General features: G+C 41.5%; 2 protein-coding genes across 2 annotated transcripts; one reads left to right on the plus strand and one right to left on the minus strand.

The window, feature by feature from the left end:
* Nucleotides 1-598: 598 nt before the first annotated feature.
* Nucleotides 599-2,680, minus strand: NDUFA8 (NADH:ubiquinone oxidoreductase subunit A8). The gene is made up of 4 exons (XM_084298950.1): nucleotides 2,578-2,680; nucleotides 2,337-2,500; nucleotides 1,334-1,499; nucleotides 599-860 (listed from the first exon to the last, which is right to left on the minus strand). Exons 1-4 carry the CDS (start codon nucleotides 2,677-2,679, stop codon nucleotides 723-725), a joined length of 570 nt encoding a protein of 189 aa, XP_084155076.1. The 5' UTR covers nucleotide 2,680; the 3' UTR covers nucleotides 599-722.
* A 94-nt stretch (nucleotides 2,681-2,774) lies between these two features.
* On the plus strand, nucleotides 2,775-16,251 carry MORN5 (MORN repeat containing 5; the record flags this gene model as incomplete). The annotated part of the gene is made up of 5 exons (XM_084299082.1): nucleotides 2,775-2,821; nucleotides 2,898-3,045; nucleotides 3,203-3,314; nucleotides 4,106-4,237; nucleotides 15,955-16,251. 5 exons carry the CDS (start codon nucleotides 2,775-2,777, stop codon nucleotides 16,032-16,034), a joined length of 519 nt encoding a protein of 172 aa, XP_084155208.1. The 3' UTR covers nucleotides 16,035-16,251.
* Nucleotides 16,252-16,271: the final 20 nt, after the last annotated feature.

A 16,271-nucleotide genomic window follows, 5' to 3' on the forward strand; every position in this document is an offset into this window, starting at 1 on the left:
AACTAGCTGGAGGCGGCAGCCTTACTCCTCCCTCAGAAAGAATCACGGTGAGACTACAGGAAGGATCTGCCCCAAGCCCCTCACATCAGGCCATTAAAAACCAACGGAAGCAGCTAACCTATCTGCGGGAGATCTAAGTAGTTGGCCACTAGAATAAGGATCTGTATATCAGAAACAGCACTGACCTCATACCTATCCAAAACCACCAAGACTAAGGTCTTGCTCCAAGACAGGTTTTAGGTAAAAATCTATACAGAAGCAGTATCTTGGAAAAAATGCACCATTATTAGTTGTAAGATTGTAAGGGAAGACGTGAATGACTTATTTGTGCTTAAAGCTTGCTTGATGCAAGTGACAGGGGTCGCAATAAGCAAATAAAGCCACACACCATCTTGATTGTTTAAAGCAGTGGCCAAAGACTCAGGCTATATTCATATGCCTCTCAGACAGGCCTGGCAGCCACCGTTAGGAAACTGACGTCACTGTGTTCAGATGGTCCCAAAGGCTATAGGATTGCAGAGACCATAGCACAGAACAGGAAGATACTCATACAAAACAGTCGCTTAAAAATATGTTTAAAGAAATCCACTAAGCCATGTAACTTTTTTGTTTGTTTTTTCTTTTTAATCATTACATTTAAAGTTATACCCAACGTATATTGAACAATTTACATTTGAGAGCAACGTATCTTTGCATTTTAATTACAGGATAGTTTGCCCACTTTACCAGGACCAGAAAAATAGCCTACTGCCATATGGAGAAGGCTTCAGCTCTCCTTCAATGGGTGGATTTGGTTCTGGTCTAGGCCTAGAATGATAGACATTCTCAGGGATAGGTCGGTCCGTCTTCACTTTTGTGACCTGGAAAGAAAAAGAAAGGAATGATACAACTCCTTACAGCATTTAACAGAAAAGCTAGATTAAGTCAGAATTTAATGGAGGTACCACCAAACCACACTAGGGATACATCATTGATCTGATAAGAGCTCCTATCTGCAAAGTACTTTAAATAAACAGAGAGGAGGGGCACTTTATTCATAGCTACATTGTAATTCCTCCTCAGCCTCACTCCTGAAGAAAAAGTCTCTGCATAAGAAGAAGCAACAAGACTAGCTAGAATTGTGTGAGAAAAGTGCAGGTCCTCCATGAAAGCAATGCATTCACTCCCAACCCTACAGAATGCTAGAAGAGTCCTGCACTTAGTAAAATCCACAATTTTCCAGTGTTGAGTTCATACATCACCTTCTAGGTGTGGAAAGTTTGAGACCCGGTCCGGAAAAATGCACATAGGGAAAGAAGAACCTGGCTATCCGACCCAAAAGATAGGAAGTTACCTTAGAGAGATCTCCCAGATCAGGTCTCACCCAACCCAACTTCTCTAGCACACAGTTATCAAACACTGCCTGCTGCTTTCGGCATCGACGAAGCTCCTGCAAGTTGGTATAGTCAATGCACGTCCAGTATTCAGTAAATGGCTCTGCACAGTGCGTCTTAATCTTCCTGCAAGACAACACAGAAAGAAAACGTTCAGCAACCGTTGTAGTTTTAATGTTTTCTCTCTTATTCATTCAAGCCTCAACTTGTGCTAAAATGTTTTTTGTAGTTGTTCTCAAGAACACTTAAAAACTTCAGAAGTCAGTATTTAAAGCACCATTAAACAGAACTTTGTACCAACACCACTGCAGTTTGTAGCACTGTAGCTACAAGTAGGGATAATGATAACTTCACCAGTATGTGGAAGGTGTTCTTCCTACGTAGATGTACACAGCTCCCCCACATCGGGTGTTTGCTTTGCTGGGTAACATATTGAAGCGTGTATAACATGCGCTACTTCCAAATTAGTTGGAAATCTTAAATTCAAGAAGACACACTTAGGACAGAGGTTTTTGATTATCGGCTGGCTGCTACGCTGGAAGAGGACGAACTTTGAGCTAATTAACACAGCCCTTTACCAGCAGCCTATGTTTTTGTCACAAGACATCGATTTCAAACCTAAGTTTCTGTAACAGCATGCATACAAAACCCAGGACAGACAAAGTAAAACTTAGGCTGGTTTCCTAGATCCCATAACACAGCTGCAAGGTGCAGAAACAGCAAGCCTATGACCCCTGAGGGCCTTCTTCTGTTAACCTGAGGAATCCCTGGAGCCACTCACCCTGCAGCTGAGCCCACAGAGCTCTGAGGGAAAGCACAACCCGAGATTTAACCATGCAAATAATAAGATAACAGCACAACCTTTTCTCCGGCGACTGCGCCCCTCCTCAAGGGCACCGGCCGTGCCTCCAGGAGCCGGGCAGCGGCAGCGAGACCCCGGGAGGGGGCTGCGGGGCGGCTCACCTGAAGAAGTCGAGGGCGCACTGGTTGACCTGGCGGCCCTCGCGCAGGCAGCGCCGCGGGTCCTTCTCCTCCCAGCGGCACAGCATGAACTCCTTGTTGGGCCGGTCGCACTGCGAGCCGTAGTGGTGGGCCGCGGCCTTCAGCACGGCCGAGCTGACTCTCACCTGCAGCGGGGCGGAGCAGAGCGGCAATGGAGGCCGGGCGGGGGCCGGGGGGCCGCCCCGCGGGGCCGCTCACTCACCTCAGGCACCTCCAGCTCCTCCAGCGAGGGCAGCCCCGTGCCGCCCGCCATGGCGGCGCCGTCTCCTTGAGCTCCCCTCAGCGCCCGGCCGGCACTGCGCATGCGCGGCCGCCTGAGGGGAGGGAGGGCGCGTGCGCGGGAGGCTCGGCGCGGGGCCGCCCCAGCGGTGTTGCCATGGCGACAACGGAGGCGCCGCCATGGAGGTGACGGGCGGGCGCTACTGCGGAGAGACCGTGCGCGGCAGGTGGGGGCGGTGGGGCCAGGAGGAGGGGGTGCTGCCGGGGGGCTCTCCTCGCTGACAGCCCCGTGTGCTCCCGCAGGATGGAAGGACGGGGCTCCTACACGCTGCCCACCGGCACCGAGTACCGGGGCGAGCTGAAGGACGGGATGTTTCACGGCGAGGGCGTGCTGCTCTTCCCCGGCGGCGGCACATACCAGGCGGTGTGGCACCGCGGGGTGCCCGCTGAGGTACCGGGATCCGCGGGGCTGGGGGGCGTCTGTGGGGCGCTGGCGCTCGTCCCGTGTCCCCCACGGTTGTTCTGTCCCCCCCTAGTTTGTTCTGTCCCCCCCCAGTTTGTTCTGTCCCCCCCAGTCTCCTCCCGTGACCCCCCATTTGTGTTGGCAGGGGAAATACACTTTCGCAGATGGGCTCGAGTACAAGGACGAGAAGTGGCATTACTGCGACGGCTACGACAGGAGGTTCTACACAGAAATCTGCTCCGGCCTCAAGCCCGCAGGTACCAAACCCCGGCTGTGGTCCTGAGGAAGGAGCTGAGCTGAGGGCTCTGCTCCAGGAGCATCTGTTCCTCTAGACGAGCACCGTGCAGCTGCAGCGTGTGGTTGATTTCGGCCTTACCAGTGCCTCGCCATACCCCAACGAATGGATTCCACCTTCCCCTACATTAAACACATGCTTTCAGTACAGGCATGTTGAACAGAAGCAGTTAACACCCAAGCACCAAACACCAAATAAAGTTTGAACACACCTACCCTGCATAGCTTTTTAGCAGGAACCACTATGAACGCGTGTGTCTAGTCTATATTGCCACAAAAGACTTTTAGAACTGTATTTGCCCATAGTAAAAACACGAAAAGATCTCTAAGGAACAAGTGAGTGAAACATGTAGCATAATACATAAAATACTCTTTATAAATAGAATATTTTAGGGATGACACGTAGGAGTTCTGCGAGGCCAGCAAGACTCTCCTGGCCCCATTCTGTAGTTTGGAGTCATATTTGTAATGTTGGCATAGTGGTCTGAGTCACAGGACTTTGAGGAAAACAAAATGCTGTATTTTTACCCCCAAAATTTTGTGCATAATTCCTCCATTTTCATTTTCTACATCTGCAAAATTGAAAAAAATGTTTTATAAAATTTGTTGTAAACCAATTATATTGTTTGTATAGCAAATGCTATGGAGATGTAACATTTGTTATTTATCTAGACAAAGGCATGAATACAGAAAAAGAAAAAAAAAAAAAACACAAAACAAAGCAAATCCTTTGTTGTTGTTGTTTTTAATTCAGGCATTTCTCAGCTTACAAATCTAGATCCTCCTAGAAAAATCCCAGCAGGATGTTACGACTGTGGTGATGGATTCTATAACCCTGAAACCAGAATTGTCATTGACTACAAACTGAGGTTTCTGAGAAACGCAGGTATGATTAACTTCTGTAAGGTAAATTTCAGTAAGTGTATTTGTCATATCTTCTAGGATGTATGATTAAAACTGAAGTTTTTTTTAAAGTCCATGATTGCGTCCTGTTATCACTGAGCTAAAGTATTTCTTAGGTTTTAATTTTATCAGCTATTTATGTTTCCTCAGAGTTGTACAAATTATATTTTGCAAAATTACAGTGAAGTAATACCTAAAGTTTATTACCATTGAATATCTTAATATCAGGAAAATCAATCCCTTCCATTACAATCTCAAGCAAAGGGACTGTACACTAAGATGTACATCATTGATCCTGAAAATGAATAAACTCTGTTGCGATCAGCAAAGAGGTTAAGTATGTGCTTATCGTTAAATGTTAGAACAGTCCACTTTATTTAAATGGGTCTTTGGGCTATGTTTAAATGCCTTGCTGAATAGGAAACTTTCTTGGCACCTTCTAGAGCTGTGTGTGTTTTGAGTAGAATCTGGCAAATATTAGGTCTTGTGGATCAGTCCCCAAATTAACAAACCTTGAGGAAAATTGAGAAATTTTTCAAATGAAATACACACAGAAGATCCCTAAATGGTTGACACTGGGATAACTCAAAAATGTAATATGACCTGAAGCAAATGCTTTGTGTTCTGTTTATTTAACCTATCACCCTTTTTTAACTGCAATTACTATTTTTTTTAATGAAAATGCTTTTCAAAGCAACCACCCACTTTTTTTTTTTTTTTTTTTTTTTTTTTAATTCCCCAAACATCTAAATTGGAAGACATGGTATTTCTAGAAGACAGAACATTTCAGTTTCAGTGTGCCGCAGTTTAACCGTTTTGTTTCTTGGAAACTATTTTTCAGCAAATTTACTATTTGTTGAAAAAAAATCTGCTCAGCTCTACTTTCAAGAGCTTTTGTAAGTATGCACTGTGATATTGGAGGAGGGAAGTGAAGGAGGGGGCTTAAATGAATTGGAGATACCATCTGCTATAAAATATACCCTATGATACATGGCCTGTTTTATAAACGTTGAATAAAAACTGATCTAGATTATTACAAATGGCATTGATCCAAAGTACTGGAATGCAGTGGGCCTACTGATGAGGAAGATAAGCAACATGCTTTCCAAAAACACAGGAACCTACACAGATTAGTACAGGAGGGAACGCCTTGGAATTCAATTTATTGTTTTTTAATCTGTTCTTTGAACTCATTGTCCTTGATGACATTTATCTCAAACTCTACAAATTATATCAATCAATATTCACCGACCAGACCAGCACAGCATGCAGTCCGACAGAGTTGTTGGGGATGTGCTTTGTGTGACCGTTCCATTGAGAACCGTGTACACACAGTTAAACTTGTTGATGTGAGCGTGAAGAAGGAATGTGTCATGTAGGCCAGACCCTTCCTCTTAAGAACATGAACACAATTGAAAAACCCGGCACTTGTTCAACATCAGAGGAACTCTTTCTGCCCCAGGAGAGATGATTCAGGGCACAAGGCCACTGCAGTTTAAAAAAAAAAAAAATTAAAAACCCCAGCTGTAAGCAGAAGAAACTGAGGAAGAGGCTGGAATGACAGGGAACAGATCCAGAATTACTCCATTATAGGTTGGGCAGGAAGGAGCAGGAAAACCTCCAGGCTTCCAGCCAAGTCTTGAAAGCATCAAAAGCAGATGGTAGGAAGCATTCAGGAAGTTCTTACAACAGCTTGACAGGTTTACCAAAATGACACTATCTTCCTCAGGTCTGGAAGCAGGCTTTAAGAATACTCCAGTTCTCACCTTTCACCCTGGCCCTATTATGAAGCAATTGCTGATTGTTTCTTGGCTGTTGGGGAAACAGGGCAAGGAAGCATACTGCCTTGGCACTGGCTTTCCTGCCAAATTGGCAGCATCCAGGTATCATTCCAGAAGAGAAACAAATAGACTCCATTTGAAATTACTGAGTTTGCTTCCACCGCTTCTTTGTCAGGATGAGTGTTTGTAGAGTACCGTAGAGACTCCTGTTAGATTTGGCAAGCTTTGCATTTCACTAGCATGGAGGTCTGATCCTCATTTACTTAAAGCTCTTACAGTTAAAGCAGTGCAAAGGCCCATCATGAAAATATAATCAGGTCCAGGGAATGAAATGACAGCAACAGTTTTGTTATACTTTTTATCTAGCAAAGTTTTCCAAATTCTCATTGCAATCTTGCAGTTATTACTCCATCCCTAAACCTCCGTTTCCTTGGGGATGCTCAAATTTCTCTTGATTCCTCATGTGTTCCTCAATCTTTTCTTTTTTTTCCTCTTGTATTGTGAAGTACACAAAATTGGACACATAAATAAGAATAGGAATACTCATTTGTAAGAAGATACGTTGTTTATTTTGAATAGGCTCTGGGACTAGCCTCCTGTTTCACTCTGAGTATTCCCCCCTAAAAAAAATTGGACTCCTGGCATCTTTGTGAACGAGTTTGGTCAATAGAAAGATGGGAAGATTTCCCATTTTTCCAGCGAAAAGTAGGAAATATATGACGTTATGTTTAATGCAAAGCAGGGAGGTACAAGAAGAGAAATGATTCAGATTTTAGGACCCACAAATATTGGAGAGGCCCATAACTTTCAAAGAGAAAATACTGTCAGAAACAGAAATCTTGTTCTCCTGAGGAAAGGATGATAGGAGATTGCCTGAGTCACCTTTCTCCTGATGAAAAGCAAAGATACTTCTGATGAAAACTGATGTTTCTCCTGCACCTACCCTGATGCTGGGTTAAATAGTATACATCATACTACAAAGAGCAAGAGCATGATAATATTTGTGCTTCTATTTTCATGTTCCATTTTTAGGCTTAATTAGTATGAATATGGTGCATAGGGTAGCTTTCTATACTGCAGCCAGTATTACCTGAAATATGTGCATCTCTTCATATAAGATCAAGAACAGGAAGACCCAGAATCTGACTTTACACTTTAAACTCAGTAAGGTATCTGAATTAATATACGTGTAACTAAGAGCAGGATTAGGCCCAGAAAACCAAGGAAAAGTGCCTATTAGGAGGAGTGGTTTTGGTATTGCTGCAGTCCCAAGCCAGCCAGCAATCAGCTTAGGATTTCTACAAGCCTGAAAGTCTCATAAAAAGCAGCAGGGAAAGTCCTGCTGCTTCAGGAATCATTATAACCTGAAAAGGTCAAGACTCAAGAATATAATTTTATTCTAGTTTTAAGAAGACTGGTTTTAGGACATCCAAGGTTCCTTGGTTTTGAGGCTGACCCAACTCCACAGGCAAGTTTGAGAACACATTTTAATTCTAAGTCCTAGTAATCATGGCCTTAGAGTTTCCTCACGTTGTTACCTTGGCATGAAGGTTCTCATGCTTGGTCTGAAAGAATTTAGAAGCAATTTTGATTTGAAAGTCAGCAGAGATCTGTTCATCCATTTCAGGCTTATCCAAGTATGTAAATCCATGAGATGAATCTACATTTAGACTTTTTTTTTTTGTCTTAAAGCTCAGCAGTGACTTGCACCAAGTGCTTTCTGAGAAAAGTAGACTTTGACTTGTCTGAAAAATGTAGTTCAGAAACAGAGCCATAACCACTCAATAATTACGCAGGGTAATATTTCTGTACCTACCCTCATGTACCCCAAATACATGCAGATGTTTGCGTGCTCTTTCTCATAAACTACTGGAGAATTGGGTGTGGGATGAGGACCTGGCAATTTTTCAGGCCTGGAGTATTTCTGGAGAAAAGACAGCAAGTTTAACTTATAGTTGACTGTGGTGCAGGGAAGAAAAAAAAAAAAAAAAAAAAAAAAAAAAAGATTGACTGCAGTTAGGGATCATGCACTGAGCTTTATTCCCTGTTCTTCTTTGAAATTGCCCATTCTGATGATGGAGGGAGTGGATGAACAGTCTGATTCCAGGCTAGTCCCTAGTCATTGCCTAAGAATGTAAGAGTTGTTTTGGCAGATGCCCTTAGCAGTGGAGAGGAAAGCCTCAGCAATACACATACACAGGGAATATAGTATTTTTGTTCGAATGAATTTAGCTTCCCATAGATTTAAATGTCTACTTATAACACAGGACCATTTAATCTTTTGTACATTTGTTTCTTTTTTATTTGACTTAAGATACTGAATTTAGATGAGGTTTAGTTCCTACATATTGAAACTCTTAAAAGCTCTTCAAATAATTGTTCTTTGGATACTTGTTAAGCTAAAGAAATCAGTTTTGATCGGCAGTAAAAGTTCATGCTATTTTAAGTGCAATGCTATAGCTATTTTCTGTTGTATATTTAATCATTTTGAATTATATGTCATGTAAAAGATTTTAGCTCTGGGGCATTTGCCAGATGGCTGATTCTGCATTTCACACAACAAAAGAAATAATGTTTGTGTAAAGCTCTTAAAAATAGTTGGTAATCAGTATATTCTACAACGAATAGGATCCAGACCTGTTTGAAAAAAAAAAAAAAAAAAAAACAGCTTTTGCAGAAATTAATTTAGAGAATTTGGTCTCTACCTCTGGGCTCTGAACAAAACAAATTGTGTCTATTGTTTGCTGATTTTTTAACATTTGACAAGTTAACTGAATTGTAAATTTCATGTATTTTTATGTTAAATGCCATTTATTGCTCTCCATTGATCTTTTTCTCTTTACTTTGGCTAGCAAACTTATTTCTGAAAAAGGGGTTTAGTAAAATAGAGAGCCAATACTACTCTCCATTTACACCAGTCCAGCATGTGAAAGTCAGAAGCCTTTTGCTTTTCTTCCAACAGCTGAAGCTCTTGTCCTTCTCATGTTCTCCTCTGACTACTGCTGACCCATCTTTCTGGCCTGTTTTATAGAAATTCCTCCAAAACACCTTTGCAATAAGTATTTTGTCTCTCTGCCACTGCACTCAGCTTGTTTTCTTTACCCTCTAGGCTCTACACAAGTCCATACAAATTCACCGTTTGGTCTTGTCTCCTCCATCCCCCATATACTTTTTTGCCCTTGCAGTTAGTCCTAGGATAGCTGTTCTGCCAACATTCCTATAAAACTGCAGTTTTCTGGTACTTGCTTTCCAGACCCATTGCTTCTGTGATAGTAAGAAAACTTGAAAAATATTACACCACAAGGAAGGTTAGAAATTTTATCATAACACTTTCATCTGGATCTCCAAGTGTCTCTTGCCTATTTCCTGCTTTTTTTTTTTTTTTTAGATAGGTGGCTTTTGGCCTGATGTGAGAGCTTTGGACATAAATAATCCACAGTGCTCAACAAATAAATTAGTTGAGGACCCAAATGTTAGGAGGCAGAGAGGCAGAACATCAGCACATATCATTCTGGAGATGGCTGAATGGGTACAACAAGAGAATGAATGTTGGAGAGAAGATGGCAGAAGGAAATTGAGTCTGCTTAAAGAGAAGATTCCAGACTCCTAAGAGAAGTAGCTTCATATCTTTTATTATTCTACCCTGAACACCTTTTTTAACGTTGGACTGATTCTCCTACCTTTTGTCTGCTCTTTTCCTTTCTTTTTATATAGACGTGTTAAGATTAGGCACATTTTGAATGCCATTGCAAAATGCATGCTTACGTCTTTCTCTGTATCAATGTCTATTCAGGTGACAGGCATAGTTGGAGCCCCCTCGTTTGTGTAACCAAGAAAATATTTTTATATTAAATCTGGTTTTTGTGTTTTAATATAAAATATCTTCCATTCAGGAAAATAGATTATGAAACAACATGATTTATATTCAACACTATAACCAGCAATGATAATATTAATATATGCATCATGATACAAGTCATTACAGGAATTTCAGTAGCTATAGCTTTTGCAAGTATGTTGTTCCTTGTGGTTTCCTGGTCTTAAAATACTTATCGTTTTGAAAACTGTGAAAATCTCAGTTCCAAATAGTGGCATGCCAAGAAAAACAACTTTGTTTGTGTGCTAGCCATCCCATTGTGAATCCATTAGACAGGTTATACACAGTTCTTATAGGCGCTTATAGTCAGCTATACAGTTCATGCGCAAACAAGTTTTACAAGACATGGAAAGTTCATTTTTGGGCCATTTTGGAATTACAGTAATTAAATGTAAATGGAAGGGTGAGAATTTGTGGGTGGAAGCAAAGGTTAATTGAAAACATGTTTTCCATTTTCTTGCCAGCCTTGATGTTGGTGAGGTCAGGCACAGTAAGGAAAGTGGTGCTAGGGACCCAGAGGGGCAGTGGAAATGAAAGGGGTGTGCCAGGCAGAATCCATGGCTGAGATGCTATCACATATGATTGTAATTGTGCAGTGGAAGAACATGATAAACTGCACTGCGGGTGATGGGAGGAGTCAGGCATGTGAAAGAATTAACTGATATTGTTGTTTACAATGTTCTGTGTGTGCCTGGCCCTCTACAAACAGAGAGGAAACTCAGCTCTAGTTCAAGGATTGTCTACTGTAAACACCCGCTCTGACAAACCGTGTTCATGGAAAGCTGCTCTGACACACGGCCGTGCCTGCACAGCTACAGGGGCGTTGTGAGCCTCCAGTCGTCCTGATGGAGGGACATTTCAGGGCACAGCTACTTCCCTCCTGGCTCACACAGCTTTGAACAGCAGCAAGAGAGAACAAAAGGATGATGCACACTCGTGGCTGGTCCCAGCTCACCACTGGGCAGAGGAAGGAGCCAAGGATCTGAATTTTGGAGTGCAGCTGGGGTAGCACATCGAGCCTCCAGTGTAGATAAAGCCTTTAAGACACCAGAACCACATACAGCTGCAAAATGCAGTATGAAGGCCTAACACAGTCAGACCAAAAGGCTTTTAAGGTGAACAGTGTAGCTTCTCCTCTGGGTGAGCCACTAAATGTTCTAGGTTCAATGCAGTGCATCCTCCTGTGCACCTCTGGGTGGCTTCCTGAGGAAGCACTAGGTAGAGAGCAAAGCCTGCAAGACAAGAGTGCTCTTTGCTGGCAGTCTGCATCACGGCATACACCTAAGCATGAAGAGTCCCAAGAAATCTCTCACAGCTGAGGTTTCCAGAAGCAATACAGAAATGCGATAGCTAGGAGAAAATCATTCTAAACTTTGCAATATGCATTTAATATAGGAAGACTAAATGCACCTAAATTACAGTGTATTTTCAAGCCATCCTTTGGAAGCACCCTGAAGCAAGCCCACCCTGAATTTTCAGCTGTTTCTAATCCCCCTTGAGAGAGAAAATGGAGTGTGTAGTTGGGGAAGTCTCTTCTGCCACTATTAGCTGAACATTGGAAATTAGACAAATGGTTTCATTTTGCAGAAATGTTGAGCTCAAATCCACTGTTTTGAGGGGGATGCAGTTTGAGCCTACCTTGGAATATACCTAGCAGCATTTCTGACAGGCACTGCTTGAGTTTTGCTGCTATTTGCAGCTTCCCCTAAAGCCACTCAGAACAAGGAAGAAACTTGCAAAGAAGTAGTTAAGAAGAATTAATACAAAAACGGCTACTTACAGAAACACAGTAGGACCAACAGGCTTAACGGGGTCTTAGTTGCCTAAAAATTCTCTGTCCCAGCTGACCTGCTGACCACGTAAGCAGTGTCTAACAGCACAGCACTAGGATTTCCACCCCAGGGCAATCATCCACTGGGGAAAGACGGTGTTCTGGGGATGCGTTGTGCAGGTGGCTACCAGGGTTGGCCCCATATGCTTTGGGCCTGCATATGAAAACAGCTTGAATTAATTATATAAATTAAAGAGGAGCTGTCTCAGTTTGGGCTGGCTGAGGATGTGGCTCACAATATTCAAAATGTATCTTGTGGGTTGTAGAAAACTGATTTTTTTTGATTGAGGCATAAGGAAATAATTCACAAGAATCAATCAATGCTTACGTGTATTCTAACAGCTCATCCATTAAGATCTAACTCAGTCTCTCTCTCTTTGAAGATTTCAGTTGTATGTCATGATAATGATTGTTACATTTCACTAACTTTTGAATAAATAATTTGTTAATGTTTACTAACTGAAAAGGGAGACACCAGACTGCAATAAAATTTTCAGCCAAAGCTGTTTTCTTTACCTTCAAACGTAAACATTAGTCCTGTTTCAGCAAAGTCTGTTCCATGACTGTATATTCTACTGAGGAAAATCTAAAAAAAATGGATAAACTTGTAAAGATAAATATGCTGACACAAAATTCAGTGCACAACGTGAAGAACCCCATACTACCTAATTGTGCACAGGGTGATAATTTACCACTGATTAAAGAGTTTGTATTTTTTTCAAATCTTTTTTAAAGGGAAAATTACTTCTGAAGGTGAAGATGTGCTTAGACAATCATATTAACATATTCAAACAATCGCAATTTGCAAAATAGTAATTACAACTCACTATCTGGTAGCATTAATCAAACTTCAAGGTTTAATTCCATTTTAAATATTGATGAAATGTGATTCTCCAATCTAACCCTGGTGTTGCAGGGTTATGGAAGCAGCCAGTGACAGAAAAAGAGGAACGTGTAGTTAACAAGCAGCTGCCACAAAGAAGGATCGGCATCTGTGATTTAAATTGTTAGCTGCACAGTCAGGTAGAGTGTAAAAAGGGTAGTCAAGAGGCTGTTAAGTCCATTGCTGCCAATTACTAACAATCAGGGAGGAGCTTTAAGACTTGTTCAGTACAATAAACCCAGTTTGTCTTGTTTCAGGGGTTACTACTGAAGAGGTTGCAGCTGCACTGATTCAAATAGCCCTAAAACTACAGTAATTATCAACCAGTCTTCTTTAGTGTAGCAAAAGTATGTTTTACCATAGCTTAACTCTTTACATTCTAATATTTCTCTGCCTCTTCTCACATAGCTAGCCCTGGAGCCATTCTGATGTCTGGTTTTGTGGTTCTTCTAGCTATGCTGGATCAAAGCTTTCATTTCCCCTTACCTAGACCAAGGAGCGGTTGTGCAGTGTGCTTGGGTTGGATGGCATCTCTGGGATTTGCTTTAGATTATTTTTTGAATATGAAGTCATTACATCTATTATTCATTTTCTTGTATAAAGTTGAAACTCGTACAGCTCATTCAGTTTTTGCAGCTGATTAAACTATATGCAAGTTAGGCAGTGTTTATGAACATGAATTTAATTTGCCTGGGCTCAGATTCCTACATGTACCGAGATGTTTTGAGACTGGTTTGTGAAGGCTAAAATCCCTACCACAATCTGCCTTGTGTGCTTTCCTAGGAGATCATGAAAATATCGAGTGCAGAAGGAAACAACCTAGGCAAAGCAAGGATGTGGTGGAAATCCATAATACAAAGCCCAAAGTAGCATCTGCCTTTCTTAGTGCCTATAGCCCTGATGCTGTTGTGTGACCACAACAGATTTCTCACTAGGAAGGTGAACTGATTAGTACTTGGTGAGCAAATTATATCATTAGCCAAATATGAGCTAGATAGTGCTGACGTGTAGCATGTTTATTCCTTTACTGTGATGGAAATAGGCAAAGTTTCATTTCCTTGCGATTATTACAAGCTCAGATAAACTATTTTTCTTAGTCAGGAAGATCCCAGCTAAAACCGCAGAGATACCCGGACTGGACAACGTCTGTCATAGCCTGGGCTCACGTGATTGCATCATTACAGAGCCGGAACACCTAGTGCATAGAACAAAAGCCAGCACATTGATTATGGCTTTGATGTTGTTTTTAAGAAAGCTTAAGGACCACATTTGCATTCCTGCTGCAGCCCTCAATGGAATCTCTGCCTGTGTAAGGATTGTGTGGTCTGTAAGCAAGATTCACTGCTTATCTTTTTAATTTTCTTTTTAGCTTATTTCCCAGCATTTATTTTCTCCTAGTTTATGCCTGAATAAGAAATGTGCCATAAATGGGGTGTTTTGTTACAGACCTTTCAATTCAAAGTAAATAACACAGAGTGAAAGAGGTATCATGTCCGCGACAGAAAGACCAGTACTTGGGTGCTCTATCAAAATGATTCAGTCACTAAAGCAAACCTACAGCCTGGGCTGTTGGAACAACGGCAGTCCGGGGGTGTTTTCTACCCCATGCACAGTCACTGGGGCACGAGCAGCCACATTGACTAGAGACCAGTGGCTGCAGGCAAAGACCAGACTGGGAAACTGGCTTCTAGGAAAATCCTCCTGAAATTCACAGAGCTTTCTGACTACTGTTTGTCAAGGGTGTCAGACAAGTGCTGCCATTTAGACAAGGGGTGAATGCTTTGGCACAGACCTCACTCTAGCAGGCTTTTACTAGGATGCCAATAGAGCTCCTTGTGAGCAGCACCTTATGAGAAGGGAAGACCTGCACTCAGCTCACTTAACAGAAAGGAGAAATAGGGAAGGGCAGCATTAAGGAAAAAAAATAAATAAAGAGACAAAGCTGACTTGATTCAAAACCCACTGGAGTCACTGAGATTTAGGCACATACCTGAACACTCTTGTACATCAGAACTAGTTTGTCACATACCCTTCTGCGACCATTCACTTCTGAGATGAGCACAGCTGCACTCCCAGGACCTTCCTACCTTTACATTCAAAATGCTACCATGTCACTTTAGCTGAAAGGTACAACTCCCCAGTCAAAAGGTTTCCAGGAAAATTTGACTCCTTACAAGCAGCATTCTTCTTTCTTGATCTGTTTTGACCTAACTGAGCAGGGCTCCTCAGCTGTGCAAGGTGGGATCATGATCTATGCCAAGTGGTGTTCACAGCACCACGATCACAGCTCCCTCTGCTCCATCTTTCTTGTAACCATCTGGGCTTTCAGGTAATAAAGGCTGCTACAAAAGCTTACAGTTTAGGAGGAAGCAAGTGAGAAGCACATGCCACAAGCAGATAATGTGAATTTCTTAAGAGAGTGGTAAACACAAGAAGCAGCTCTAATATATTTCATTTATACAAAAATAAATACAGGTATTGTTTTAAGCAATACCTTGATTTTTCCCAAGGCTTTTTGAAGTCTGTTTTTTCCTGGTCTACTAGACAGATCACTTTTCCCCTAAGCAAGTGAAAAAAAAAAAAAAGTCTGCAGAACAGTTTTTGAAGACAAGACTGTTTAAGTCCCTGGAATAAAGAAGCCACAACTTATATTTGCCACGTTATTTTTTTGTAATCATACACACAATTTCTATTCAAACTTTGCTGGACAGTTGTTTTTTCCTACATTATCTTTGTGTTGTTTTTTTTTTTTTTCTTTTCACACTGTTATTCTCTGAGAATATGACAGACATGAATACTAACAAGGGACACAGAAGATGATCTATAACACGCCCATCAGTATTATATCAACTTATTGATACCGATCATAATGTACATTTCAAAAACAGCACCGAAAGAAAAACTGGAAGAGAATAACTTAGGCTTTGACTGTAGATTTTTCATTACCTTCACTTTTCATAACCTGACAAGCAATGCAGACATAGTATTCAAAAATGTGTAACTTCACTTCTGATATTTTCAACAGATTTCCTGTAAATGGTCATAAAAACTCCAAAAAGAGCATAAATTTCAGTTCTGCCCATGTTAATCCTATCAAATAGCTGAGTACTCAGAATCATTGCCATGTATTCAGTGTCTCCTGCCTTGACACATTCCAGCACAACAGCACAAAATCTTTTCAAGAAACAAAAATGTGTTCTAAGAGATGCCAATGGCTAAGAATGGATATTTTTTTCCTCAAAGGAAAAATTGTTTGAGCTGGACCCTGGTAATGCAAAAAGCAGGTGTGAAATGGTGATATTTGGCCTTCTCTTTCTCTCCCTTTTAGATGATGATGAGCATGAGTGGATCATTCGGACCTGCCGGAAAGCTGAGGATGAAACAACTGGGCATAAACCTAAACAATGAAAATTGGTTTTGCTAGACAATAATAATCTAAAGCAGGTAATCTGATTCACAATAAGTCTAATTTGTCCACACAGATTTATATCACCCCTTCCCTCTACAGGAATATAATCTTTTCGTCATCTTTGTCAGCATAAACAAAAATGGAAATAATCATTTAATCAGTCATGCTGAGAAAAAGCCATGGAAAAAGAGCAGACTGTACTCACAGTAATATTCCTGAGAGGTGTGTAGTGTGGT

The sequence above is a fragment of the Netta rufina genome (genome assembly GCF_964035555.1).
Source record: "Netta rufina genome assembly, chromosome: 20".
Lineage (NCBI taxonomy): Eukaryota > Metazoa > Chordata > Aves > Anseriformes > Anatidae > Netta > Netta rufina.

Coding starts and splice junctions, on each gene's coding strand:
- NDUFA8 (XM_084298950.1), bottom strand. CDS start 2,679: ATGCGCAGTGCCGGCCGGGCGCTGAGGGGAGCTCAAGGAGACGGCGCC. Junction 1,500..2,336: donor TGCGCCCTCGACTTCTTCAG/GTGAGCCGCCCC, acceptor GTTGTCTTGCAG/GAAGATTAAGACGCACTGTG. Junction 861..1,333: donor ATCTGGGAGATCTCTCTAAG/GTAACTTCCTAT, acceptor TTTTCTTTCCAG/GTCACAAAAGTGAAGACGGA.